General features: G+C 41.7%; 1 protein-coding gene across 2 annotated transcripts in view; it reads right to left on the bottom strand.

Moving 5' to 3' along the window:
- Positions 1-27,946, bottom strand: part of Shisa6 (shisa family member 6) — a 306,926-nt gene that overhangs the window by 161,925 nt on the left and 117,055 nt on the right. Inside the window, exon 3 of one of the 2 annotated variants that reach the window (XM_036196106.1) lies at positions 12,131-12,226. The exons of the other annotated variant lie outside the window; for it this stretch is intronic. Within the exon in view, the coding sequence (XP_036051999.1) occupies positions 12,131-12,226 (96 nt within the window). The remainder of the gene's footprint in view (positions 1-12,130; positions 12,227-27,946) is intronic. 2 annotated transcript variants of the gene reach the window in all.

Consider the following 27,946-nt stretch of genomic DNA (forward strand, 5'->3'; position numbering starts at 1 on the left):
TCCAAGATGATTTATTCTGAACTCTCCACTAAATATGCTGAAAGCTACTGCAGAGTTAAAACACTTACCCAACTGAGATAAGGCAAGTGTCAGGCCTTGGAAACAAGTATTAGATATAGAGAGCCACTGGAGGACCTGGATTTTTTTTTGGTTCTGTACTATTTGGTTCTATACTATTGCCCTAAGTCTGCTTTGATCAAAGGTATCAGAGTCCCACTAAAACATATGGCATATAGAGACACACAAACCATTAAGTAAATTACAAGACAACAAAACACTCAAAACAACTGCTCCAGGCCCCAGATGTGGGAAACCCTTTAGAGGTTGAAATGCATGGAGAAAAAAAAATAAAGCCAAGACTTGTCTAGGGCAATAAAATAAGCAGAGGATTAAAAGTAATTGAAAATGTAGGAAAACAAACATTTCTGGTTTTATGGATGTGGAAAGAATACATACACTCAGTAAATGGCATGGCACCCAAGAAAGGCTTGAACCAACAATAAAGATAAGCAGAGTGACTGGGAAGTTGGAGAAGCTGACAAGCCTAGGTCATGGACTGGGACCTGTGCTAGGATTCCAAGCAGAAGACTTATAGCGAATGGTACTGAAGGAAGATTTGTTTACAATGGCCTATGGGGAAGGAGAGAGCAGAGTGAGGGTAGGTAGGAATTCCAGGCAGGCAGAATAAATTAAATTAGAAGTGAGTTGTTGCATGCTTATATTGAGGGAATAGACAAATATAAAAAAAAAAGCCCAAGGATATTTTGAAGGGGAAGACATGCGGCAAGGATGAGGTAAGAAATGTGAATTAACAGAATCGTGCAAAGTGATGTCATGATTTCAGCCTGGGGAGCTGGAGGGGACTGTCAATGAACTTTCATTTAAAACAGCTGGTCTCTGAGGGAAGGAGTAGAAGCAGTGCATGAGCCTGAGGTGAGGCAGAACATTTAGGTAGGGTTCTCTCTTTTTTATGCCCAAAGGCACTTCATTGCTAAAAGGCTTTATTACTGGCTATCCTGAAAAATGGTCAGGGCTCAGAGAGAGGGATTTTGGATGTCTGGCCTAGGAAGGATGATGTGCAAATGTCTTCATAAAACCAACAGGCTTATAGAAAAAAACAACAACCTAAATCACAAAAACTGACCCCCACCAAAAAGAAAATAAATTCAAGACATAAAGAAAAAAGACCAAATAGCGTATAAGAGCAGAAGACTTAAGTTGTTATCAGACGTTAAATATATATACAAAGCAATGTACCAGCAAGGAGCAATGTTCACAAAAATCACAAGTATGAACCTAGAATTTTATTACTGGACCAACTTTCCTTCACATGCCAAGTCTATGTAAGAGTTTAAGATCCAAGAATGTAGGGAATTCTGAATCCATGGGCCCTTCCTAAGCAATGTGTTGGAAGATGAATTTTATCGAACAAACAGACAAGTGGGCAAACTACAGATGAACAATAAATGGCATTGAATATATATTATATAGGTGTGCATGTATATAAAGTCATATTTAGTTTATATATATATATATATATATATATATATATATGACTATGTATGGAAGAAAACAAAAGATAAAACAGTGAAGAGCTACTGTATATATATGTACCAAAGTAGAAATAATATGACTAAAACTTGGTAGGAAACACTTGGGAGGCAGGGGACCTCAAATTCTATGCAATCCTAAATACCTAAAGTTAACAATAAATTATACACAAAATGCACATATTATATGAAAATTATCAAGAAATTATTATTATTAAAACAATTATTATTAGAATTATTAACAAAATATTGTTCCCTGATGGGTTCACAGGATTATGATTTCCAGCCTTCAAAAAGGTAGTCTCAATGTGTGCATATGGTCACAGAATACTAAAAATGAAAGCAAGTCTTAATTCCTTTAGTAAAGTAAGTAGAATACTAAATGTAGTAAAAAAAAAAATTATAAGGCAAACTATACATTGTGTCATTGATGACGATGCAAAAACACTGAATGAAAGAAATATCAGCAAACACAATAGTAAGAAATAAGTGCAGTATGATCAAGCAGAATTCCTCCAGAAATGCAAGATGGAGTTAGGGTTAGGAACCCCATTGCTGTATGTACCATGTTGATAGGTCTAAGGAGGAAAGTATGTTTATCTCCATAGGTGTTGACAAAGCTTTCAGAAGAACTCAGTGCTCACTTTGGATTAATAGTTTTGCAAGTCCTCATAGAATGTGAGTGAAGGAACACTTGCTTGGACCTCTCTAAAGCTGCATATCTAACACTGTGTTAGTGCCACTAAGCTTATGCCCGCAGACAAGCAAGATTAATTTGATATAAAGAAGTTGCCTCTGTATGTGTATGATATGATACACTACAACTCCAACAGTAAAAGAAATCACTGAGGAGGAAGGCTGGACAATGAACAGAATCAATAATTTTCATCTACACCAACATAATCAGTTATAGAGTGTAATAGTGTGGGAACTCAATTTACAAGCATGGTCAGATATTCAGAAATAAACCTAATAATTTATGAGCTTCATTCAGGAAAAACAGCTGCAATTTCCATTAGTGACGTATATGAATAATAGGTACAGATTTTCTACCAGTGTCAATTTTCTGATTCTGATCACTACACTGTGGTTATTAAAGGAAGAGTTAATTTTATGGGATGTTCACTTGAGTATTTGGGGCTAAGTGGACATAATATCTGCAATTTATTATTGATAATGCATGGAAATTTTACATATACTTAGAAAAACATATAATGAGTCTGTATATGCTTGCATATGTGTACTTATACATAAGGAGATAGAGACGGAATAATGAAAGAACGATAAAGCAAATATGATCAAATGTTAAAATTTGGAAATTTGGAAGAGAATGTAGAAATCACTTGTACTATTTTTATGTTTCATCTAAGTTGGAAATTAGTTTTAAAATAACAACATAAAAAACCTACTATTGGCTATATAAAACAATGACAGGATAGGTTATTTTGTTTGTTTTTAATTATGCAGGAATGTTTGTCTGCATGCATATATGATATGTGCACAGTGCTAGTGCCTGGTGCCCATAGAGGCCAGAAGAGGATGTTAGATCCCCTGGAACTGGAGTTAAGAATGGCTGTGAGTCACCATACGGGTTCTTGGAATCAAACCCAGGTCCTCTACAAGAACAGCAAATGCTCTTAACCACTGAGCAATCCCTTAACTCCAAACAGAATGAGTTATTAAGCAGCCATTGTGATGAAAAGATACTGAATTAAATTTATATGTGCAGATATAGAGGTTCTACACTCAATGGGGAATTAATGTTGTCATTGTGACAGTGGTGTCTTTAGTACAATAATGTACTTGCCAATGGCCTCTTTCAATTTTGAACTTCCTATCCTCCAGAATGTGAATGAAAAAAGTAATTAATTCATAAATTACTCACTCTATTATATCTAGCAAGGTAGAATGAATTAAGACAAGAGACAAAAAGATTAAGAAAAGGAAATTCAAGTAGAGTTCTGAGCAGTGATCTATAGGTCCAGTAAGACCATTACAGACATGAGGAACCGCCTTCATAAAGGCCACAGGAAGGATGCCTATAAAGGAAGACAATGTTGGACAGAGTGTGGTTACCAAGAAGGAACATTGAGCAGCAAGCTAGACAGTGCAGGGCTTTGAGTTTTTGCTCTTGAGTCATGCCAACAAATGAATATGGAAAGAGGGAGAGAAGGTACATATTGACATTTAAGAGATTTTTAACTCAGTCAGCATTTTTATGATGAATGAACGCTGTTCCAAGTTTCCAATAGACGACCTTTGAGGGTCTATAAAATGAATAGTCACAACAGATGTGAGCTTCACACTAAGTAGGTAGGATGGGTTCAGTCACATTAAATTAGGGTAGAGTAAGATCAAGCTGGTTGCATGGAACAGCAAAGTCTATGTCGGGGGATGCATTTTATTTTATTTATTTATTTATTTTATTTAAAAGGCCTTTGCAAGATATCTAGACAGGAAGCAAGAGAAGTGTAGATTGTAATACTGCCTAAGAGAGGGCAAATGGGCCGAAAGTGCAAGAGAAGGGAACAGAATGGGGACAACTTAGAGCTGGCCTTGAAAGAGACAACAGTAACAAGGATCATGAGCAGTGTCCAGGGCTTTGCTTGAATGGCCAAGTTGCTACTGGGATGGAGACACCAGGAAGCCAAAGAATCATTGCACAGTTCTAGCCTTCAGCTTTCCCAATCCCTTGACAAAAAGGGTCTCTTAAACAGTGCCTCTTGAAGATGAGGAGGAAGCATCCTGTCTAGAGAAAATGCTCAAACAACAGAATCGGTGCTGAGGAGTAACAACTAAAGCCTCCCCAGAGCTAGTCAACCCACAAAGTGGACAGGAGAGGCTGCTCCTTTGACTGGCTGCCGTCATCTGATTCTATTCTAGACTGCCAAAAACTCCATGGCCCTCAGCTCTAGGCATTTGGGCCTTTCTCCTTGGAGCCTGACTGTCTGAAGCTCCGGCAATTCCTGGCCCAGAGGCTCACATGTTTGGCTCCCTATTTCTTCCTCACTCTGGGACCCTCATCTTCATCAATAGGTATGATCCTCTGTAGGATCCTCCCTCCACCCCAGTCTCTGCATAGCTGGCTCCTATGCCATGGCCCTTCACATTCACATTGAATGGATTCCAGGCATCTGTGTTCAATTGCTCTTAGTGAAAAATCCGAAAACCATTATGCTCCCCCAGAATTACTCCCCCGGGGCAAGAGAACAAATGATTTACTGGAAAGCAATGGAGAGCACAAGCACTGACATTTATCCGATCCAGGACTGAATAGTTCATAAGCTCAGGGCCCTGTGAGGCCAGACTGCACATTTAAGAACAGTTGGCAGAAGGACCTTGAGGGCTGAGGTATGAACTTCTGCTGTTAACCCCTGGAGGGATCACCTTTCCCCATCACTGTGCTTACAGGGATGAGGGCTTCTCCTCACTGCTCTGCAGAGCCAGTAAACAGGCCACTCTGAGAGTACATGGGGTGTTCTAACTCTCAGGTCACCTCTGAGGTAAAACTCCTTGTTTCATTCGATGCAGCATCTTTATGTTCAGTAGATGCCTGATCAAAATGACCCCAGAACATCAAAGAAGAAGGAGTCTCATGAATCTCTGATTAGTTGGAGGAAATTGAGGCTTGGCATGATGAAACATTTTTAACAGAGGTCGTAGCTGAGTCTCCACAGACCACAAGTCTAAGAACTCACCCAGCTCCTTCTATCTCTGCAGTCGGGGCTGCTGCAGAATGGACATTCTCCAGGAAGGAGCAGAGGCCGAAGTGGTAGCATGTCACTGCTATGCCCTCTCTGCCCAGGGAGGAGTCAATAGATGCTGACAATAGAGGCCTATTGAATGAGTGCTTGCTTTGCTACAGAATTTTGTTCAAGGGTAGAAAGGAAAAGGGGAGCGTGGGCAGTGCTATCAAGAATATTTTTAATTAAGCACAGATTTTAACTGATACACAAAACCACAAAAACTAAATGTATTCATGGGTTACTATAAGATGTGCTGACACGTTTCTGAGGTGTAATGGTCACATTGTAGCAATCCTATCGATCGTTTATCTTTATGATGAAAACAGTCGCATGTTCTGCCTTGAGTTCATTAAAGAGGGCAGTGCAATACTGTTGCCTAGAGTCACAAGCATATGAGAACTTCCTAGTCCCATCCAACTGTGCCTTGGCACAGACCCATCACCCTTTCCCATCCCTCCTCCATCTCTTTTCTTCCTAGCTTCCAGTAGAATTTTTAGCTCAACTTATACTTTGCGCCTGGAAGACTTGGGACATTGCCTCCAACTTAGCTTTCTAGCTCCAGTTCCTGTATCCTCCCTGCAGGTGCTCCTTGCTCTGGCCACTTTTCTGTGGTGCCCCGCCCATATCCTGCACTCTCGCCAAGTCATTTCCACACGCATTCCTCTGTGGACGGTCCTGAAGCAGAAATGTATTCTCCATCCAACTCTTAGCTAGTCCCTCTTTCCTGCCCTACAGAGACTGTCTCAGCTCCACTGTCCTTCAGGCGACCACTTGGGACATCTCAGGCAACACCATGTTCCCTCCCTTTGACTTCCTCTGTTCTTTTTTGGCTGTATGCACAGAATGTTCTATTGAATTTCTAGGGATTATATTGGCCTACTTCTTGAATGCTGATAGTGTTTCGCTCATCTTATTCACCTTACATATGAATTTGAGTGAAATAGACAAGTACTCATGCCCCAGTTGCCATTTTTCAATGGGTAAGGCATTCTAATCCTCAGAAATATCTTTGTATCACCCCTCCAACCTCAAGTATTTTTCATCTTTCAATTGTCTAGCTTCCTAGCTTGGAAAGCTGGCTTCTGATGTGCTTGGTACGACACACAAATTTCAGAAATGGAAGTGACCTTCAGATCCCTCAGGAGAATTTACCCAGGGTGTTAAAGGGAAAGTTGCTTTGTATCAGTGTTCCTCAAATCCTCGTGTGTATGTAAATGATCTTCAATCTTCTTCAAACGATGTTTCCATGCCTGTTTGTGCTGGGGCAGGAGAACCTGCATTTCTTACTAGCTCCAGCAATGCCCTGTTGAGTGCACTTATGTTGTTCTATAGCAACCTGGGGAGGGACGGGGCAACACCAGGAAGTGCTGGCCTTGCTTGTGTCCTTAGTGTGATAGGACATGTGTTTCTCCTTCAGTCTTCATATCAACCCTGAGAGATGGTTGGCGTTATGATATTATCTTACCAATAGATGCCACTGAGGTCCAGGCCACACAGGAGGTAGTGGAGACAGGGTTGAACATGTGTTCTTCTAGTGACATTCTTCTTTATGTCATTTTTAAATTTGTAACCATCTAATGAGGGATGTTTATATCAGTATTTAGAGGAAAGTATGGCTGAGACTGAGGCCCTAACTCCAGGCAGAAAGACCTAGAATTTACCTATTCCTCCATGCTAGTAACTTGCATAGAAGCCAAACTTCAGCATAACATGGCTCTGGTTAATACAGTGTAGAAAGGCCATCCTCTCCTGGCCACAGAGCCCAGTGACTTGATATAGTCCCACAGCTTGGCTGTTATGACATGGCAGAGGCCCATGCCAAGAGTGGCTCATGGGCAGGGGATATTTCCAACTTAGATGAGCAGACAGCACCAAGGTCAGTGCTAGGCAGCCAGGACACTGGCCACAAATTTACTCTCGAAGCCAAGGCTCAAGATAAAAAGAAAACATAATCATATTACTGATAAGGAATCAGAAAAGATATGGCTAGCAGCCTGACTGGTTGGGAAAGACAGCCTCCAGAAGAACCTGGTGGTCTCATCTCTCCCAAAGAGGCTTTGAGGACAGCACTGTACTCCAAGGTATAAAAGGTTTTGTGTAAGCCTCCCCCCACCACCTGCTAGGAAGCAGGTAGAATGGTAGATACTATAGAATAAGGAATGAACTCATCACTCCAAAGTTGTCCCAGCCTTCTCTCATGTCCCACTACTGGAGACCATGGAGGAATCTAGTGGTACCCACGTTTTTCTGCTTTTAAAGAGGTTACCTGTATTTAGAGGGATGAATTGACATCTCCTTAATCAGGGAGCCTTTGCAGTGTACCTTGATGCTTAGCCTTTGTTCCCCCACTACTTCTTCTATCCAGCAGAATAGTCTACAAGCCTGATGTAGTTAGCTATATAGGCCAATGATGGCAGGTCTAGAAGTAAGCTTGCCCAAGAACATGCACGTCCCAGGACTCAGAATGTAGATTAACTTTCAACAACAGTATTAATTAAAGCAGTGAGTGACAGAGTTCAGCTTAGATGTCACACGAAGATATAGGGTAGTATGTCATTTCAACCCAATACGTTCTCAGAATGACTTGAGCCAAAGAGGGATGATATCCATTTTCCTTGGCCAGCTTGGAGCCTGACTTCCTCAATGGAAAGTAGCTTATTTCCTCAAGTAAGTGTCATGAAGATAAACAGGTTTGTGCTAACCCAAAGGTAGACTTTGGGTGGCTCAGGAAATGCATGTAGGATGTTGTGATTGTCATGTTGCCTACTGTGGTTGAATTGCTGCTGGAACTACTCTAGGTAGGGATAAAGTTCTGGACCAGTTGGAGGTGAGTGACAGCATCCTTTCAGCTTCCTAGAGGGTACTGGGTATTCTTGTCAATAGGCTTAGATCACAGAGAAAGCTTTGTAGAATAACCACTGTTCAGAAAAATGGAGGAGTTTGCAAAGAGAAGAACCCAGTGGAGACTCTCAAAGATATTGTGGTGAGTTTTGTTTATCTGATATCTTTTGCATTTACTTGAAAAGCAGGTATGTCAAAAGATGGATTCACTGGTGGGCAGCATTCTCCATTAGTTGAGGTCCATCCTTGATTGTAATACATCAATTTTAACAAGTAGATATCATGTGAGGTTGACTCAAGTACAATAAAACAGCACCATATAGTTAGCATGTGCTTTCCTAACCATAGGACTCAGGAACAACCCTGTGTGTTATCTAGGACCATGTGAAATACCCTTGAATAAATCTGGACACTCCAAACCAATGGCTCATTTTTGGTATTCAGTCATTACTCAACAGTGAATAAGAATGGACTATACAAAGAATTTGTGCAATGTATATAGATAAGACAGCAAATAGTGCTTTAGAGTCATGGTGCTTTGGGATTTGAATACAAGAGTTCCCCATGGTCTGTTCCTGTAGGTCCATACACTCTTCCTTCATAGAAAGATACCTTATAGAATGGTCCTAGCTAGTATCAGCTTCATACAGGCCATTTTCAGGCAAGCTGGTTGAGCCTTCTCTCTTTCTTGCTGTTCATCTTGCCTCACTGTTGCCATGGAAACAGGGACGCCTTTTGAGCTCTGTGCTTTATCTGGAGTCCAGCCTTCAAATACCTTAGCACAGTTCAACCCACTCACTCCCCTGGCTTCTGAGACTGTGAAAGTATCTAAACTGGATTCTTTCAGTTGAATGGTTCAGGATTCTTCTTGCCTCAATCTGTTGGTGATCTGAGGGTTCATGCTCAAATTCTAATGCATGAATGACAGTCTATGTTTCCATGGAGGCCCATGCATCTATATTTCTTATTTTTAGAGAGGAATATCTGATTTCAAGCCTTACTGAAAACAGAACCACCACAGAATTAGACTAATGCACAGGTGGGACAGGTCAGTATGGCCACAGAGTAGCCTGGGTCAAACCAGGAGGTGGGCCTGGCAAAGGGCTGCAAGGTGAGCTCAGACACAGAAAAAAGTGCCGAGTGGAATGTGCTCAGTTGATGTGTTGACTGTGTATGCAAGGGGGTCTCTGAAAGCAGCCTTAACTTCTTTCCTTCCTCTAGCTACCCAGTAGTACAATAGTTCCTGGACCCTGGTCATCACTCAAAGTTATGGATAGATGTGGATATAAAACTCCTGCCTCCATTTTCTTACTCCCGAAGGCAGATGCAGCAAATGCTGGGTTCATGGGCAGTGTTTCACATCAGGCTGCCTTTGGTCCCTTCCCAAATGTCCCTCCTGTACTATAATATCCCCTTCCCATCCCACTGACCATCTAGTCTCCTTCACTCTTATTCTTGTTATGTCATTTGCCCAGAGCCATCACTGGCTAAAATCTCTCCATTTTTTTTAATTTTAAATATTCCCTTCTCAGGGAGTCAGAGATAAATCAGGTATTATTTGTGCAATCCCTAGAATTTCCATAACCCTACCATGGCTCTTGCTCTGATCTGGGACTTAAATTGCCAGAGAGACACATTACATTGCCACTTCCTCTGTTGCTAAGATTACTAACTTAGCATCAGGGTATGGGTATTCCAGCTGAAGACCCCATCACTTTTCTTAGCACTTTCTCCCTTCTTTTGTTTCCTGCCTCAGACCTCATGATGCATCTTGCTGGACATCAAGATTGATCATAACCAGCCCCTTCTCCAGCAAGTATCACTTAGAAAAAATGATCTACTCAGGAATTCTCTGTGAAATCTGGAAAGATCTTTCCTGGGCAAAAGCTCTGACATTCTCACTAACTCTCCATCTCCCAAAGAACCTTGGAGCAGCCCAAATACTTCTGCAGCCTTATAGCTCTTTTGTCCTGCTTCATAGGAGCACACACACTTCCTTCCTGTTTCTAATGCATAAGCAAGCTTCTACTTCAAGCCTTCCCCTTCCTGAGTGGGGGTGGGTGAGGCAGGTTTATGTTCACCTTTCCTCAGCATCCATCCCTGGCATGAGGAGCTCCCTCCCTCAGTCCTCTCTGGACTTGTCTCTGCTGCACTTTTTTTACTTACTGTCCAGACTTGACTTTGCTTCCCCAGTGCAAAGAGAACAGCATAAGACTGCATTGTATTTTGCCTCCTGTTCAATATAAAGAGTGTACTACTTGACATTATGGCTTGAACCCCCTTCAAAGGGTTGGAGTAAGGGTGAAAAATCACACAGCTGAGAAGACTTGGTAAGTTGTTGGGTTATGTCTGAAAAACAGATTCGTAACTCCACTCCATGAGGAATCTGTAATAGAAAGCCAGCCTCCAAAATGGTCTCCAAGTGTCCTGACCCTCCTGATAATTCTTGTCACTGGATAATCATATCCTATCCTGAAGAGAACTGGCATGTATACCCTATGAGATATTATGAAAATGATGGTGTGTATAACCAGTATGTTTGGTCATAAAAGACATTGTGTCTTGTGTCTTTTTCTTCTGTGAATCAACCACGCTGGGAATACCCAGCCAATACATCATGAAACCACTCAAGTAGCCCACAGAGACAATGTTATGGGGAGGGATGGAGGCCTCCTGCCAATATAGCACCATATAAGTATGACATCTTGGAATTATATCTGCCAACAATGGTCAAAATATTTTAGATGATCCAGCCCTGCCTAACATGGTAACTGAAAACTCACAAGAGATTCATCTAATTCAGGAGTTCCCAAATCCCCAACCCACAGAAACCATGCTCCATAATAAATGTTTATTTTACTTTAAAGTATTGAGTTTAAAGCTTTCTTTTTCATGGCAATAGATAAATACCACCAGGTTGATATGCAGGGGTTGGTAACTCCAGGTTTGAGTTGATGCAAGTGTGTCTCTACAATTGTTCTTTTCTGTGTTTAACAGTGTAGCCCATTTCCCCGTCTGTAACAGCTGATTTCATTTTGATTCTGCAACTCTTAATAGCCACAAATGCCACCTGTATCCTCAATAAACTTTATTTAGACACAAATAGACAACAGAAAATACATACACAGATACAGTTATCTTTTTCTCTATAGGGTAAACACACATCACAGGGGATTTAAAAAGTAGGAGCATTGAACGTAAGAAAATAATGCAAAGTCCTTGTTCACTCACACTTGAAACAGACACATATTTCAGAGAAAGACAGAAATGGAACATCCCGACAACAGGGTTCACATTTAGTCTGTAACAGCACACAGGTGTTGGGGAGGTAATCAAAGAAGTCGGGGATCCAGTGACAGAATGCTCACAACACTAGTAGGACTATTTAAACAAAAGACAGAATCAGGAGGATTCCACACCCCTGCGCAGATGCTCTGCAATCTGTCAGCTAGGTCGTAAAGCAGCTTGGCAAACGCTAGCTTAGCTTTCATCTTGCATCTTGAAGGTCTGAATAACCTCTACCTTTGTACCCACATCACAGAGTTTTACAGAGACACACCGAGGATGCCGGAACTGTCCACATACACGCTGGCTTAGAGACGTGGGGTACAGAACATTGACATTGGGTCTAAGATAGGGCATTTGAAAGGGAAGGGAACAACAGCCCAGAGACAAACACACACTTTACAAGTGCTGCATCCATTGGTAGCATTTCCCACCATGCTGCCTGTGGTCCCTTCCCATGGGGGAGCCACCAGCATTTGTGTTCCCATCATGTACAGAGTGGGATGGATGTCTCTTGGAGGTCTGTTACCCTCTAAAGTCATAAATGTGACCACCTGGTCATCTCTGTGCCCAGGGCATGCTGCCATGGAACCACCCCACTTATTCCTGATCCTGAGTAAGCCTCGGGACTCCATACCATCTTCACACTTAAAATTGGGGTTCCCTAGGCAACCTCTGTATTTTAGTAAAAAATCGTTTCCACTGTACCCTTCGTGTGTCCTCTTCCTAATGTGACAAATCCAGATGAGATGAAGTTATGGAGATCTGGTCCTCCACTTCGGTAAGCATCCTTCCCATAATGCCCTGCAAGAAGATGGGCAGAATTACCTGACGCATCCATGACAGCAACAAAGAAGACAATCACAGCTCCATCTTGCCCAACAATGGTGGTGTGGTTATGGTCAAACCAACAGTTGAGCCACAAGGCCAAATATATATATTATAATAATATAATATATACACATATATTACTGAGAATATATTGCTATATAGAGATATATGTGCATATCCATTATACATACACACCTTATATGTGTATATATATTGCTGTATGACAAAGATTAATGCTACATTGAAAGCAGAGGGAGAAAGGGAGACAACACATGATTTGACTGTGGCATTTCTGAGTGACCACAGAGTACACTAGAATGTTAATTTATAGATGTTCCTCAACTTACAGTGGTGTTGCACCCTGGTCAACCCATGGCAAGTTGAAACATCTAAAGTTGAAAATGCTTGCTGAACACTGTAGCCTGGCTATACAGTACAACAGAGTGTCAGCTGTTTCTGCTGTGACCACAGCTGCCAGGCTGCTATCACTCATGGATACTACCCAGCATCACCAGAGAAGACCACACTGAATCTTGGAAGCCCAAAAAGAGGTTAAAAAAATTCCATATGTAAAAGTACAAGTACTAACTGTGTACTGAATTTGTACCATTATGATGTCCAACAAGCCAGATAGGACCTCTGTCCTTGTCCCACCATCCTTTCTTAAAGTTAAGAGGTGTTGAGGGAATAATGCATTAAATATGATAATATGGCTGTAAAATTTCAAGCCAGTGCATTGCAAAAAGAAAACACACAGATAGATGCTGGAAAGATTGGCACAGTGGTTAAGAACACTTGTCTGCATGCACACAGCTCACAATCATCTGTAATTCCAGAGGATCCAACACCCTCTCCTGGTCTCTGTGGCCATTGCATCCATGTAGTGTAGAGACATACATACAAGCACAGCACCCATATACGTAAAAATAATAAAGAAAATCTTCAAAAAAAAAAAAAAACACTTTAAAAATAGAAGACACACAGATACTGGTAACTACCTTGGAGAAAATTGGAGCATGGGTGTTCCTTATGCCTCCTGTCAACTTTTCTGTATTTTCCAAGTTCTTTTCTATAATTGCTAGATTGTTTCCTTGTTGCCTTGTATCTCTGTTTTTTTTTCCCTTGCAGAGCATGGAGGAATGGGCCCAATGGCAGCTTCCATGTGTGTGTGTGTGTGTGTGTGTGTGTGTGTGTGTGTGTGTGTGTGTGTGTATCTATGATTCTTGCACAACCTGTGGGACCACAACTAGCAACAGCTGAGCTGACAGGTGAAATGGTGCCCATAAAACACTGGCAACATCTTTATGATTTCCTTTCTTGACTCACTGCAATAAAACTATATCCCCTAACTGGCAAAATACAGACATCTTCATGTGCATTGAGGTAAAGAAAAGACAAGGGCAGGTTGAGGACTATGGAAGAAGAAATTTAGAGTGGAAGAAGTAAATATTCTACTTCTGACATTCAAATAGGAATCTATGATGTGTCTGAAACACAAGCATTGTAAACATTGTGAAGCAAGAACCCTTCCCAGTATTATCCTCAATGTATACACACAAGTATGGACGCAATTCACTATTTATTCAGATTCCCACAGTGTGTATTATACATTGAACTTGTAATATATAATGTTAAAAGGTTTCTGAAAAATGAGATATTAAATATGGTAACAGCATTATAAAATTTCAGGTGAGAGCATTTAAAAAAAGCAGAAAATGATTGAGAGAAAATGCACAAGTACCTCATCAGCTGACAGCTAATTATCTCTCTTCTCAACTCTTCATTATTTTGTAAGCTGTCTTTTCTATAGTGAACACACAATTCAATAATACAAACACAAAGATAAATATCTAGAAAAAATATACCCCATGTCAACAAGAAAAAAATAATATTTCTTAGCAAGCCATGTTCTAGAGCCCTCAACACAGGGTAACTTGGGAATAATGTGGAACTTTGAAAAGTTCAGATGGTCAGACAAACTTTGGACATTCTGACTTGGTCAATGAAGCAGGAGTATTTTAAACAAGCTCTTTTGGTTTCTAATGAAGGCCCAGTACTGAGAATCACTGCCCCAGCACAAGTGGAAACAAACCAAGACGGGGGATTCATGTGAGTAAGGAAGGTCACTGACCTCTTGCTGGGGTCTCTTTAAGTTTATTTATAGTTAGGGCTCCAGCACTCTTTCCTCTGGAAGGTGAAGTCTGTCCCCAGTTCCTTCCTCATCTCAGTTCCCAAATCTGAGTGTGCATTAGAATACTAGAAACACTTTAAATAGATGGATTCAGCAGACACAAAACGGGACTCAAGAGTGTGCGATTCTATCAAGGTCCCTGGGTCAGGGATAACAAAGTCATGAGAATCCTGCCACCAATTCTCTTGACTCTAAAATAGATTACATCATTCATTCTTTTGCCTTTCACAGGGGAGGTTCTTGTTGGGAAATCATGCAAACAATTCATAGCTTCATGGCAATGTCAGCCCTAAACTAAATACTTCTGCCCCAATCCCAAGCTTTTTGACAGCTGCTAGCATCTGGAGAAATCATCTTTCTCAAGAGGAGAAGAATTACATGGAATGCTACCAACCAAAGGAGCACCAGGACCCCTTTTTTGTAACAAGAACAATTGTTGTTCCCCCACCTCATTTTAGAAAGGATGAAAAGGGAGCAACAATCCAAAGCCCTCATGAATGTGGACCTCATTAATTCAGAACCTGTGATGCATCCTGCAGAATTTGGGCTGGTTTATTTTTGTACTCTTTATAAATAAAAATTTTGATAAACAAATCAATACTAAGGAAGATGGAACATAAAACAGAGCCTATGCTGTTTACAAATCATTCTTATCTGTCAGATGAACAAGGTCCCTCAGGACTAAGCATTACTCTAGTGCTATGGAGCTTTGCTTGTCTAAAAAGGAACTGAAGTTTCTGGATCACTTACAGCAGGCCAGGCAGAGGAATGGAGACCCTACAAGCATGGCTTTTGAGACAATAGTAGATAAAATTTTATAGAAATTTATAGTTTACACAGATTTCTTTTTGCATATACTACTTTTTAAACATTTTAGTCAATACCATGTGCATGCCATTCCTTATGTTTATTATTTTAATATTATCTCCCAAATTTATTGGTGGAAAAACTGAGGCCAGCAGGCAAAAGCTGGGAGATGTCTACAGTCCTCTGACTATAAATACTACATGCATTCCATTATGGATATCTGGCTTTGCCAACACCTAATAAGAACCCAAGTTCCTAGAACTGGCTAGGATTGGATCTTCAATCCCACCCAGGTCTACTGCTGTCCAATTCCAAAATCTTTCTGTACCTCTCACCCCAGTGACCTCAGAGGTACAGCTGTGACTATTCTCCAAGACTGTACCCAAGAAATATAGTGTGAATGTAAGGAGGAAAATTCTAGGTGGTAATATCCAAGTTCATGGGAATTGATTCTGAGTGGGAGAAAAAAGTAAACAGTGTTGATAGTTAATAAGCATTGTACAGGATAAAAGAAGTCTGGGGTCAATCAAGTTTGCAGAATTTTGAGTTAAACAAATTGAAAAGCTATGTGAAAACCAATTCTACAGGTTCCTTTTCTGTCTGTCTTCAAACAGGGTCTCATGATGGAGCCCAGTTTGGCCTCAAAGTTCCTAGACTCCCACATCATCCTACCTATTGCTAGAAATAAAGGTATGCATCACCATCCCAACTCCTCTGTGATCTTCAAAGGCACCTCTAAGGACAGTTTTCTGGAAATCACCCTATGAAGTTGAAATGGAAAACACAGTGACTGCTTCAACCTTGTTTTGTTCGATGGTCCTCAAAATTGAGCAAGCACCCAACTCCCCAGAATGGCACAAAGATCACTGGGCTCCTAGGTGGGAAGCGAGCCCTGATAACTGTATTTCTGACAAGTTCATGAATGTGATGGCTAATCCTCACTGTCAACTAAACTGTATTTAGAAGCATCCTAAAGACTGGTGAGACATGCCTCTGGGTGTTACAATGATGATGTGTCCAGAGAGCACTAACTTACAGGGAAGACTCACCCTGAGTGTGACTGGTTCCATGACACAGGCTGAGCATCTGGAGAGACTGGATGGAGTGAAAGGAGAAAGCGAGCAAAGCTGCACTGCCCTCTCCTTCCTGGCCCACTATGGTGTGCACAGAGCTTCTCTGTCATGCCTCACCCACCTTGGAAGGACTCTTCTAGACAACAAGCTAAATTAAACACTTCCTCTTTGAAGTTGTTTCTGTCAGGTGTCTGGTTATAGCACAAGAAGAGCAGCCAAACACCAGGTAAAGCAGATGATACACTATGCCTCAATGACCATATCTTCTGATTATTCTGTTGGGACTAGTGACAGGTCAGTCTTCAGCTGGACCCAGAGACAAGTTCAGAATGACGTAAAAGCCTCTGCAATATATAAGAGAAGAAGGGCTGGTAAAAAGAGAAGCCCCACTCAGGTAGACAATCAGAAAAGAGGAGTCAATGTCTCTTCTGTGCCATGATGATGCACCGAGCTGATGAAGGGGTAATAACAAAGATATGAGCAGGTATCACCCAATTTCATAGGATGTCATTCAAACAACCAATCCTCTCCTCCATCCTGTAGAAACAGCTGTCAATCTCTGCTTATGTGTCAACTACCAGAGCCAAGGGACAAGGGAGGGTAGGCTCTCTCTGAGCCAACTGGAATTACAGAGAAGCAATTGTGAATGCATCAGGGCTGTAAATGGAAGTAAGCAAGAGCTTGGTGTTGTATGTTGGCAAAGAAGCTCGAGAGTCCCCATGTCACAGGACAGAAAGTCATACAGTCCTAGGCAGGAGCAAGGTGACTCTAGGCTTCAGAGCATGCATTCCACCACCTGCTGAATGCAACAGGGTGGAAAAGCATTGAGATGACATCTCGACCCCAGGTGCTACCACCTGAGCCCCCACCCCCTGTCTGACAGCACTCTACAAAGCACTGAAGTTTGGTTCCACCTCAGTCTCTCTCCAGGTTGTCTTGACTTCCTGTCAGAATTACATGGCCTTCCCAAATCTCTTCAGGAGGCACAACAAGTCAGAGGCAGTACAAAGGAGAAACTCTCACCAGGCAGGGGTGGTGGTGGTGGCGGCGGGCATTAAAGCAGAAAGGTCCTAGACTGGGCTTCTGGACCACCTGGGCTGTGCTGCTAGCTCTGAAAAGACTAGAAGGATGTGTTCCAACAAAGGACAGTTGTGGCAAGAAACAGGAGGTGAAAATTGGATAGTATCCAAATGGTGATTTCTATGAGACTTGACAGAATTTTGCATCTGTGAAATTGCATCAGCAGCCATGAGACAGAAACAAACCAATGCAGACTGGTGGCCTGCTGCATTCCTGAACTGCAGATTGAATGGAGAGGGAAATTGGTGATGGAGCATCCTAGGAGAGATTCGTGCTGCACGCTAAGTGAGAAGGACAAAGAGATAAACTCTGGGAGGACACCACAGACACTCTAGGATTCAAAATCCATTTCAAATAAGACTCCCTGAGGAGGGACAGAAGGGATGGTTCAGAAGCAATAATTAAAAGTTATTTGTTTGCTGTTTTCCTGAGCAGATGGAAGACTTCAGTCTTTAAATCCAGAGAAAGAATCAAGTCCTCAACTATCTATTAGAAGGGATCAATATCTAAATATAGCCTGATGGGATGCCATTTAAATTTTAAGAAAAAAGTTTAATACAACCTCCTAAAACATGAAATCTGTAGTAAGTGAAGTCATCCTCTTAATAATGGTGGGGAGGCTGAAAAGATGGCTCAGTAGTTTAAGGGCATTTACAGAGGAGCAGTGTTTGGCTCCCAGCACTCACAAGCACCTGCACCTTCAGCTCTAGGGGATCCTACATCCTCCTCTGGCCTCCACAGGCACCTCTACTCACATGCACATATAAACACATACATATAATTTTTGTTTTTAAAAACTATTTGGGACTCACTCCTTTGTTCTTGGGACAACATCCTGGCAGAGGCACATGTTCACCTAGAACTCAACTGACATTGCATTTCAAACCCACCTAAGCCAAAGGGACATAATAATGGTCCCCATTTCCTTTGAGGAAGTTAAATGTGTTAATATACGTAGTCCATATCACACAGCCTTTAGTGTTAGGCCTTTTTAAGAATTTGGTAATATTTTGGAATAAAGACATTTTGGCTTCCTTTGCCCACTTCAAAATTCACGGGAAATAATGAAAGGAAGAGGAAGTAATAAAATTACTAAAAAACATGCAGGTTTTTTTTAAATTAAATATAGATGGAGCAGTTGGGAAAATATCCCACTGATAAAAGCACATATAAAGATACACAGAGAAGTCAATTCAAAGATGACTAGGAACCTAAATATACAATATCAATCCTAAAAAAAATGTTAGAAGAGAATATAGGATAATGTATATAAACTAGAAAAGAAACTATGGAAAAAACTTTAATCATGATACACCAAAAGTAATCATAAAACTATATATTCAAGGCTAGCAAACACATGGGTATTAATATCAAGATAACACAAATATCTTCAAAGCAATAAAAAAAGAAAACAGTCCAAATAAGAAAAACCAAACAAAAAATGAATAGGCAACTTACAGAGGTGAAAACCCAATGAGCCAATACACATAAAGTAGTCCTCAGTCCCGCAAGTAATCAGGGAAATTCAAATTAAAACTCTAATGAAGGAGCATTTCACACCCAGTAGACTGGCAAACATAGAAATGCCCAAGACTTCTGACTTGAGTCCTAATGGAAGGATAATCAGGGAAACTGTATTGAGAACAACCGTGGCAGTGGCTGATAGAGCTGAGTATGGCGACTATAGAACCAGTGCCTTGTTGTAGCTGTCCACCCTAGACCAACCTTCATGAGCTTATGAGAAGCCAAGCATAAGCAAGTTCAGTGCAATTGTGTTTGTAATTGAGACAAACAGGGGCTCTACAATCCTACCCAGAAAAAAAGTGATAAATCATGGTATAGTCTTCAAACGTAATTCTGCAACAGCGCAAAGTGAAATGTAATGAGGGGAAGTGAACTGACACTTTAAATGTCAACATGGATGATCTCAGCTATAATGCTGAGCACACAAAGCAAACTGAAGAAAAACAGGGTGGCAGGATTGAGAAGGAGTTTTGAAATATGCAGTATCATGTTTGATATTGCTTAAGGACATGGGCATGCATAATGTTATACAAACATAAAGACATTCAACATAATTTTCAATATATATTTCAAGGTAACAGTTACTTCTGCAGTAAGAATGTGAAAGTAGTTGACAAAGTTGTGAGGAACTGATCCTGTACTCTGTTTCTTACACCAGGAAGCTGGAGATGTGTTTGACCGTTAAATAGTTCTGTTTTATGTATTTATTTGTTCATTTGGTTGAGACAAGGTCTTGCTAGGCATCCCAGGATGACCAAAATTCGGGATCTTCCTGCTTCAGCTTCCCCAATGTAGAACTAAAGGTTATGCTACTATGTCCAGCTAGATGGTTCTTTTCTCCAGTGATGTTCTTTGTGGTGTATGTTTATCTTTAGTTGTTTGAGGATGTAACTGCTCCAAGGTATTATGGTTGAGTTTTTTGTTGTAGGTAGGAGGGAGAGTACAGCCAGGGACATCTGGAAGAGTCCAGAGCAGAGAGAGAAAGTAGAACACTGAGCATGGCCTGCACTGGGCCATGAGAGCAAAGAGGAGGGAGGAGAGCAGAAGAGGAGACAACCAGGAGAGAGGGGATCAAGAGGGGAATATAAAAAGAGTGGATAGCCAAAATAGCAGGCTTATATGGAACTGAGACGGTGGGGGAGGGAAGCCCATTAGCTAGAGAAATTTAGGGTAGAGGGCGGATTAGAAGCCCCGAGAAGAACCAGGATGCCAGCATGAACTCTGAACAGGTCCTTGGATGCTGAGTAAGCCTGGAAGCCAGCATCAACTTCTGTGGATACCACAGATAGTCATTTGTCCAGGGTTTCTTTTGAACCTGACACCCTGTAAATAATTTCTTATTTTATTTGCTGACAGATGTAATAAGATTATAGGTACTGTGTAGATGAATGGATAGATACATAATAGATAAAAGACAGACAGTGTTGGCTGAATAGACGGTTGGATGATAGAGAGAATTATTAGTTTGCTTGGTGAGACTATTCTTAGTGGAGAATTTCATACGCTGTCAATTTTTTTTCAAGAACGAAGATAACGGAGGGTCTTCAGTTTTAAGACTACCCATAATCACCTGCCGAGAAATAAGCTGCCAACAAAAGGCAAGCCATAGGATTTCTGAAATTGTGGCTGTATGTGTTTCTAATCTTCAACCAGCCTTGGAATCCTAAAATTCCCTAAGGAAAGACTGGTAAAGCAGACTGCATGGTTTTAAACATTTGCAGAATTATCGTTATGGACAGCAGTAGGGCTAAAGGGTCTTAAGCCACCCTGGTGAAGCTGGTGAACAAACATCAAAGAAAAAGTGAGGATGGAATAAACCAGAGAGCAGCCACAGACACAGAGTAAGAGCTCTCCAGCTCTGGAGCCTGCTTGCAATGCAGAGCATGCGCTTAGAGCTCCCATGGAACGGAGCTCTGAGGAGCTGAGAGACAGCTAGAAGGCCAGAGTCACAGACACACACGCAAAGCTGAAACTCCTCTGTGCAAAAATATGACCAAGACAACAAAAGGAGCACATATAAAACCCCAGCAGGAGATTGTACTGCCCAGGATAAAGGGCCAGCCCCGGCTTACACACAGCTGAATCCTATCACTGACACACCAACTGCAAAAGTGTACATCAACTAGAAACAGACAAGTGCCCCCATTTGCTGCTGACCCCACAGGAGAAAGCAAGCTAAATCATTTTAAAGGCCAATGTACATATAAAACTAGCTAACCTTAACTCTTAATTAAGCAAATGTAAATAAAAATGTGACAAATATTTTTGTTTGTTTGTTTGATTTTGGTTTTTGTTTTGTTTTGATTTGTTTTGGAGACAAGGTCTCTCTACATAGCCCTGGCTGTCCTGGAACTCAATATGTAGACCAGGCTGGCCTCAAACTCACAGAGATCTGCCTGCCTCTGTCTCCCAAATGCTGGGATTAAAGATATGCACCACCAGACTCAGCCTTATAATGTACCTTAAAAAAAAAAAAAAAAAAAAAAAAACTAAACAATTTCACCAAACCTAAGAATTCCATAATACAAGATGACAAGGGGGTTACTTCATGGAACAATACCTACTCGGCTTGTCACCCAGCTGCTGGGAATTTTTCCTACTTACTGGCTTTCCAATTTTTCCACAAGCTATGAACCGGCATAAACAGCACAGGGTTGACTGCAGAATTTTTGCCAGTGAGTAACAACTATGAAAAAGATAGAGGCAGAGGACCAATGGCAATGATTTCCAAGGCAAGGGGAAAAGAGGACTAGGAGGAGAAGGAAGAGGAAGAAGGGGAAGAGGAAGAAGAGGTGGAAGAGGCTGCCACAGTGAGGTGCAAAACAATGTCTCAATATGGTGCCTTTTATATAGAGAATAATTAGAAGTTATACAATGAGAATACCAGCAGGCCCAATGCAAGGAAGATGTTTTATGCAAGCAACATATTTTCTGGTAATAAACTTGCTTACAACATTCATTCCTTTGGGAGAGGGCCTGGGATGAAAGGAAGGAGATGCTTAACTTTGATTTTTACTAACTTACTGTTTGAATTTTTAAACCCGTACATGTTCTCTGCTTACTTTTCACAACATTTATAGAGTGTATGAGAACTGAGAAGAGGGGTTAGGCTCTGTATTTTCCCCTCTTCTTTAACAATAAAAAATAAAAATCCCCAATCCAAGGCCTTCTATAAAAAATCCCCAATCCAAGGTAGCTCAGGAGCCAGCCACTTTCCCTTGGGTAAATGACAGACATTGATGCCCACCTCAGAGGAAGCTGGTGGGGATTGAACACAGTGATGCGTCTCAAGGACTTCCACAGATGTCCCACACTAATCATCCCTCCAGAAACGGCCTGGCTCTGGTATTAAGCCCACTCCTCTCCCTTTTCCTTGCAGGGAGCTCCACACTGACCTTGAACCAGAAAGAGGGCCAGTCCCAAAGAGATAGAGAGCCCTGGCTTTGGCATCCAGCCTGAGGGCTCTTTCCCCTGGTGGACCTCTGGAGTTCCTCCATTCCCCATGAGCCTCAGCCTAGCTCTAGAAGGGAGAGGCTAGAAACCAGGAGACTGAGCTTCTTCCTTAGATAGTCACTTTCGGATGAGCAAATCAGGGGAATTCCAATCTGGTTCTCACAAGGTAAACTGAAGGAAGACTGTTCTATTTGCCTATGGATTATTTCTAGCTTTAAAATCTCTAACAGAGAACTACGTGAAATGCCCTAGTTATCTCATGTGACAATTCTAGTACTTGCTCACACTAACCTATGGTGACATTATACTCCAGCACCCACAAAGAAGCACCTCTACTGTGAAAAAAAAAACAAAAACAAAAACAAAAACAAAAAAAAAAACCCCATCCACAGTCTTCCTTCTGCCTAGGCTGTATGTAACCTTGAGAGATGACAATGGACAAGACCAGACACCAGTCCCTGTACCTCCATGAAGGTGAGGTATCCACAGCTGTGAGGACTCTGAATAAACAACCCTTGACTACAGGACACACGCATGGACTGAGAAGGAAGTATACAAGGCCAGAGCAGTAAGCAGGGGGCAGTCTCAAGGTCACAGGAAGTCTTGGATTCAATCTTATCAGTGCAGTCCTGGGAAGATCTCATCAGATGGGGTGGGGGGAGGGGCCAAGACTCTAATACCCAGCTTGGTAACCACCCAACAAGGGATCATCCTCCAGAAAGAAATTCAGTTTCCAATAAATGCTTCCTAGTCATCGGTTTTTTTTATCAGTAAAGATACAAAACCCAAATAAACAAAAACATAAATATGCTTTTAATAAGCATCTCAAGCTGTGGCAAAAGACAAAAAACAGAGCAGAGCATGGTCAAGGGCAAATTCTAGGTCAATTTCATCCACTGCAACAGGAGAATTTACCAGTGTCTCTTGAATGTTATACATTCTTAGGGATAAATTTTGTGGGTTGGGAGGGGATAGGAGTTGTTAATGTATTGCACAGCCTAGCTAAGTATGGTAGTACAATCTCAATTATTCAACAGATTGGGGATGGATATCTATAAGTTCAAGGCCAACACAGGCAACTTGGTAAAGACTGCATCATTGGAGATGTAGATTACCCTAACAGATACAAGGCCTTTGCTCAACCTTTACCACTACAGAGTGGACATAAGAGAAAAGAAAAAGAATTTAAAAAATGTGCAATAAAAATAAAACTTTAGAAGTCATACCTTTTGTGTATCCTAAGTATTTACCAAGGCAAAGAGTGGGAGGACTGTTTGGAGGTGATAATATCAATTTTTAGAAATTTGAGGAGGTCTAAAAACCTTTATCTAGTTCCTGCCTTTAAGGCAGAATCAGAGGACTCAGAAGCGGAACTAAAACTAAGGTGTGTCTGAGGTCACCTTTTCTAGGCTCTGTATTGATGGATGAGAAAATTGGTGTTGGGGGGGGGGGTTGTCAGCCCTAAGTCATGGAGATTAGACTGCTGGCCTCTGCCTTCCGAGACCAGCACTCTTCCCAATGCCCCTAAATAGCCTACAACCTGCCCTGTGGGGGATGAAATGACACTAAAGCTTATTTCTACTCCAGGGGACCCCGGTGCACCATTTATTTTTCTCTTCAGTTATATATTGGCTGTGATTCCCTTGGAAAATAGCCCAGCACAACCAAATCCCTGTCTTTGACTGCAATCAGAATCTCAGAGCTGTCTCATTGTCTTAAGCAGGACTCTGGCCAAGAGCAGTCCTGAAGAAGACCAGCAGAGGAGGTGGAAGATGCAAGAGCTCTCTGCAGGAAGAACAGCTCTTTCTTTAACTGCTCCAAATATCTTGCAAGGTCAAGGAGTTTAGGGTAAACCTCAGAGCTCGACTAAGAATTGAGTGAATTGAAGAGGCCTCTCTTGTTATCATCTGCTGGTGGGCAGTTTCCTAGTCCCAGGAAGACCAAATACTGTTTTCATCTCTTTTTACAAAACTACAGTGCTTCCTACAAGTATATCCAAATTAATGGGCTTAGTGAATGCATCCTGAGAAACTGCCACCACTTTGTGCAATTTGGACCCTGTGCCATGGTGCTAAAGCACTGGAAGAAAGCGCCTCTGATTGTCTACAGGAAAATCTTACTGTTTTTCTCTATTTCGCAGATGAGGAAATGGTCTTGGAGAAGTGAAATAGTTAAATAGTTATCAAAGTCAGAATGACTACTCAGTAATTTAGGACAGAGGCATGGCTCCCTCCACTGAGGGCTGTGGTCATTTACCATGGTTCCAGGGAAGCTAAGCCTGGGGTGCCAACTAACTCCAGACAGAGGAAAAGAACACAGGCTTCCAATCAATCAGTCTGGCTCTGACATCAGATCACTCAGTGGCTCTAGGCAAAGTGCTCAGGCTTGCTGAGCCTCACTTACTCTTGCTGGTGAATGGGAATGTGCCTGCCTCCTAAGGCTGTGGTGAAGATTGAGGCAAACACATTTGGGCATATAATGTACAGAACACTTACTTGCTAAAGATGATTATTGTCCCTACTATCATGGGAAGAATGTTCTTCAAGAATACTGAACATTTCTAAATGCTCCAGGGAGAAACGCAGGAAGATCCTTTAGATTCAAGCATCTGTAGTGTTCCAGAGAACTCTTGCTTCTACCTCACATCTATGAGAATGTCAAGGTTCTGTACCTCTCTGGTTTAAGGAACTTATTAAAATGCACATAGCAATGATTTAGAAAAGAGAGACTGGAAAAAAGCTGAATCCTGATTCATCGCTCATCTAAAAGGCAATGCTGCGTCTCATATCTGCCTGCCCTGGTACCATGTGGTCTTGAGTCCTCATCTTGGTCATGAGATATGTGGATTGGACCACTGTTCTGGGGACACAGCATTGCTTAGAAGCAACTAGAGATTGACACTCTATGATCTACATGGCATCCTTTTTGTGGGGCATCTATCTTGACATCTCCTGGTTACAGTTCCTTGGACAAATGGGTCATATGAGAGTCTTGAGGTTCAACTCAAGAGGCCTTATATGGTCCACATGTTTGAAGCATGACACCTACTCTAAAATATGAAAGGGAGACCATCCTGATGTGGACAGAACAGAGGAGACACTAGAGAGAACAATTTAGGAACCATGGCTTTTCTAGACTTAAACTCAAAGAGAGACTAAGTTGTGTTATGGATGATTAGGCTCCCAGCACCTTTCTTTCCTTGATCAGTTGAGTGGCAGTGATCCATGCTGACAACCACCTGGTCCTACATATCATTTCATCACACTCACCCAGCAGAGACACCAGTGACAAAGCCCTACCAGCTGCACTGAGGAGCCATAGGACTTCAGGCTAGTCATTGTCCTCATCTGTAAAACGATGAGTCATACAACCTAATCACAGTTTGTGGTAACTAAATTAATCAATTCATATAAAGTGTATAAGACCCTAACTAGACATGTTAACTCAATAAGTGATTGTCATTGCCATTCAAAGCTAAGCAAGGGAGTCTGACAGAAAAAAAGGTGCTAAGGTCTGTCACAAAACATTTGGGATGGACCCATGTGTGGGTGGGGATGGGGTGGAAGTCACCCTGACCATCTGGATTAAAAACTCAGCTCTATTTCTTATTAGCTGTATGATTTAAGACAGAATAGTGAAATTTCTTGTTCATTCATCAGTCATACAATCAAAAGAATAAGGAAAATAGTAGACCCTTGCTCAGCTGATTGAAAGGATTTAATAAGTAGATGCGCATAAAGCATGCATACATGAAGGATGTGCCTAGATCTGGGAAGTCCTATAATTTTCATCAACTCTGTGTCTTCCTGGGATCTCCTGTTCCCAGACTTTTTTGCAGTATTACCTGGTGTGCTGACTAGTTTTATGTCAACTTAACGCATGCTAGAGTCACTGGAGAGGATGGAGCCTCCGCTTTCATTTGAGAAAGCTGAGAAAAATGTCTCCATAAGATTGGGCTGTAGGCAAGCTTGTAGGGCATTTTCTTAATTAGTGATTGATAAGAAAGGGCCCAGCCCATTGTGGGTGGGATCACTCTTGGGTGAGAGGGCCTAGGTTCTATGAGCACGCCATGTGGAATAAGCCAGTAAGCAGCACTTCTCCATGGCCTCTGTATCAGCTCCTGCCTCCATGCTCTGTCCTGTTTAAGGTTCTGTCCTGACTTCCTTCAGTGATGAAAATGATGTGGAAGTGTGAGCCAAACCAACTCTTTCCTCTCCAACTTGTTTTTGGTCATGGTGCTTCATCACAGCACTGGTGACCTTTTCTTTGCTTTTTTTTTTTCTTTCTTTTTTTGAGACAGGGTTTCTCTGTGTAGCTTTGGAGCCTTTCCTGGAACTCACTCTCTAGCCCAGGCTGGCCTTGAACTCACAGAGATCCACCTGCATCTGCCTCCCCAGTGCTGGGATTAAAGGCATGTGCCAATACCACCCAGCTTTGGTGACCCTATCTAGGATACCTGGCTCCCAAGACCTCCAGCACTTCCTGCTTTCTGCGCCTCTCAGCCTATGACTTTGCCTTTTACCACCCCCCCCCCCAGAAGTCTGAGTGGGAAGGAAGGAGATGTTATTCACAGGATATTTGCATTCATCCTCTTCTCTTTATCTTTTTTTGCATTTTAGGGGGAAATGAACTGGCCTTGTTCCTCTCACAGCCTAACATGTATCTCCTTTCATCTCCTCAGATGAGCTCAGAGTTATCACCCTCCTCCTTAGTCATCAACTTCTCCCCTCAATGAACTTATCCACAGTAGAACTTATCCACTGGCTCACAACCTTAAAGGCAACTTCCCCTTTGCCACATGCTCCCTCCCCTCCCCCAACAGGCACTGCTTCATTTCTCTGCCACCCTTCACAGTGAAATTTGTCTGACACTAGTAAATCCATCTGTCCACCTCTCCACTTGTTAGCCTAAGCCTTTTTGGTAATGGATTAAGAACCGCTGTAATTACATCAGCAAAAGTCTTGTTTACAAGTAAGATCAGACTCAGGGGCATGAGGCCTGGGATTTCAACATACTCCTTGAGTATGTTATGCTTAATACATCTACAAAGGCTCAAGTATTGGAAGTCTAATCCATAAATCAATATGTTGATATATAGAGTGGAGAACTTTGGAAGGTAAGGAGGTAAGATGGGAGATGATGTCCCTACTCTCCCCATGAGGTGTCCTCAGCCATGATGACACAGTAAGAAGGCTCTCACTAGATACAGCCCTGTGTGTGATCTTGATTCCTAAACTCTAGAACTACAAAGAGGAAACTTCTTTATAAAGTATCCGATTGCAGGCATTTTGATATAGGAATACAAAATGGACCATGACAATTCACAGCAGTCAAAGGAAAGCTTCATGATTTCAACTGTTCCTCCCTCAGCCTTCCTCAAGAGCATCACTCTAGCCAGGATCCTAGCTCTTCTCTTTTTCATATCCTCCCTGGAATTAGCAAATACTTTCAGGACTATCTGAAAATGCATTTCAGAGGCATTCTCTTCTAGCCATCCATAAACCTTTTGGGAAGCTTTGTGTGTTGTAGATAAAATATTCCTGCTATATACCCCAACTTTTCCAC

This window comes from Onychomys torridus, chromosome 8, assembly GCF_903995425.1.
Source record: "Onychomys torridus chromosome 8, mOncTor1.1, whole genome shotgun sequence".
Lineage (NCBI taxonomy): Eukaryota > Metazoa > Chordata > Mammalia > Rodentia > Cricetidae > Onychomys > Onychomys torridus.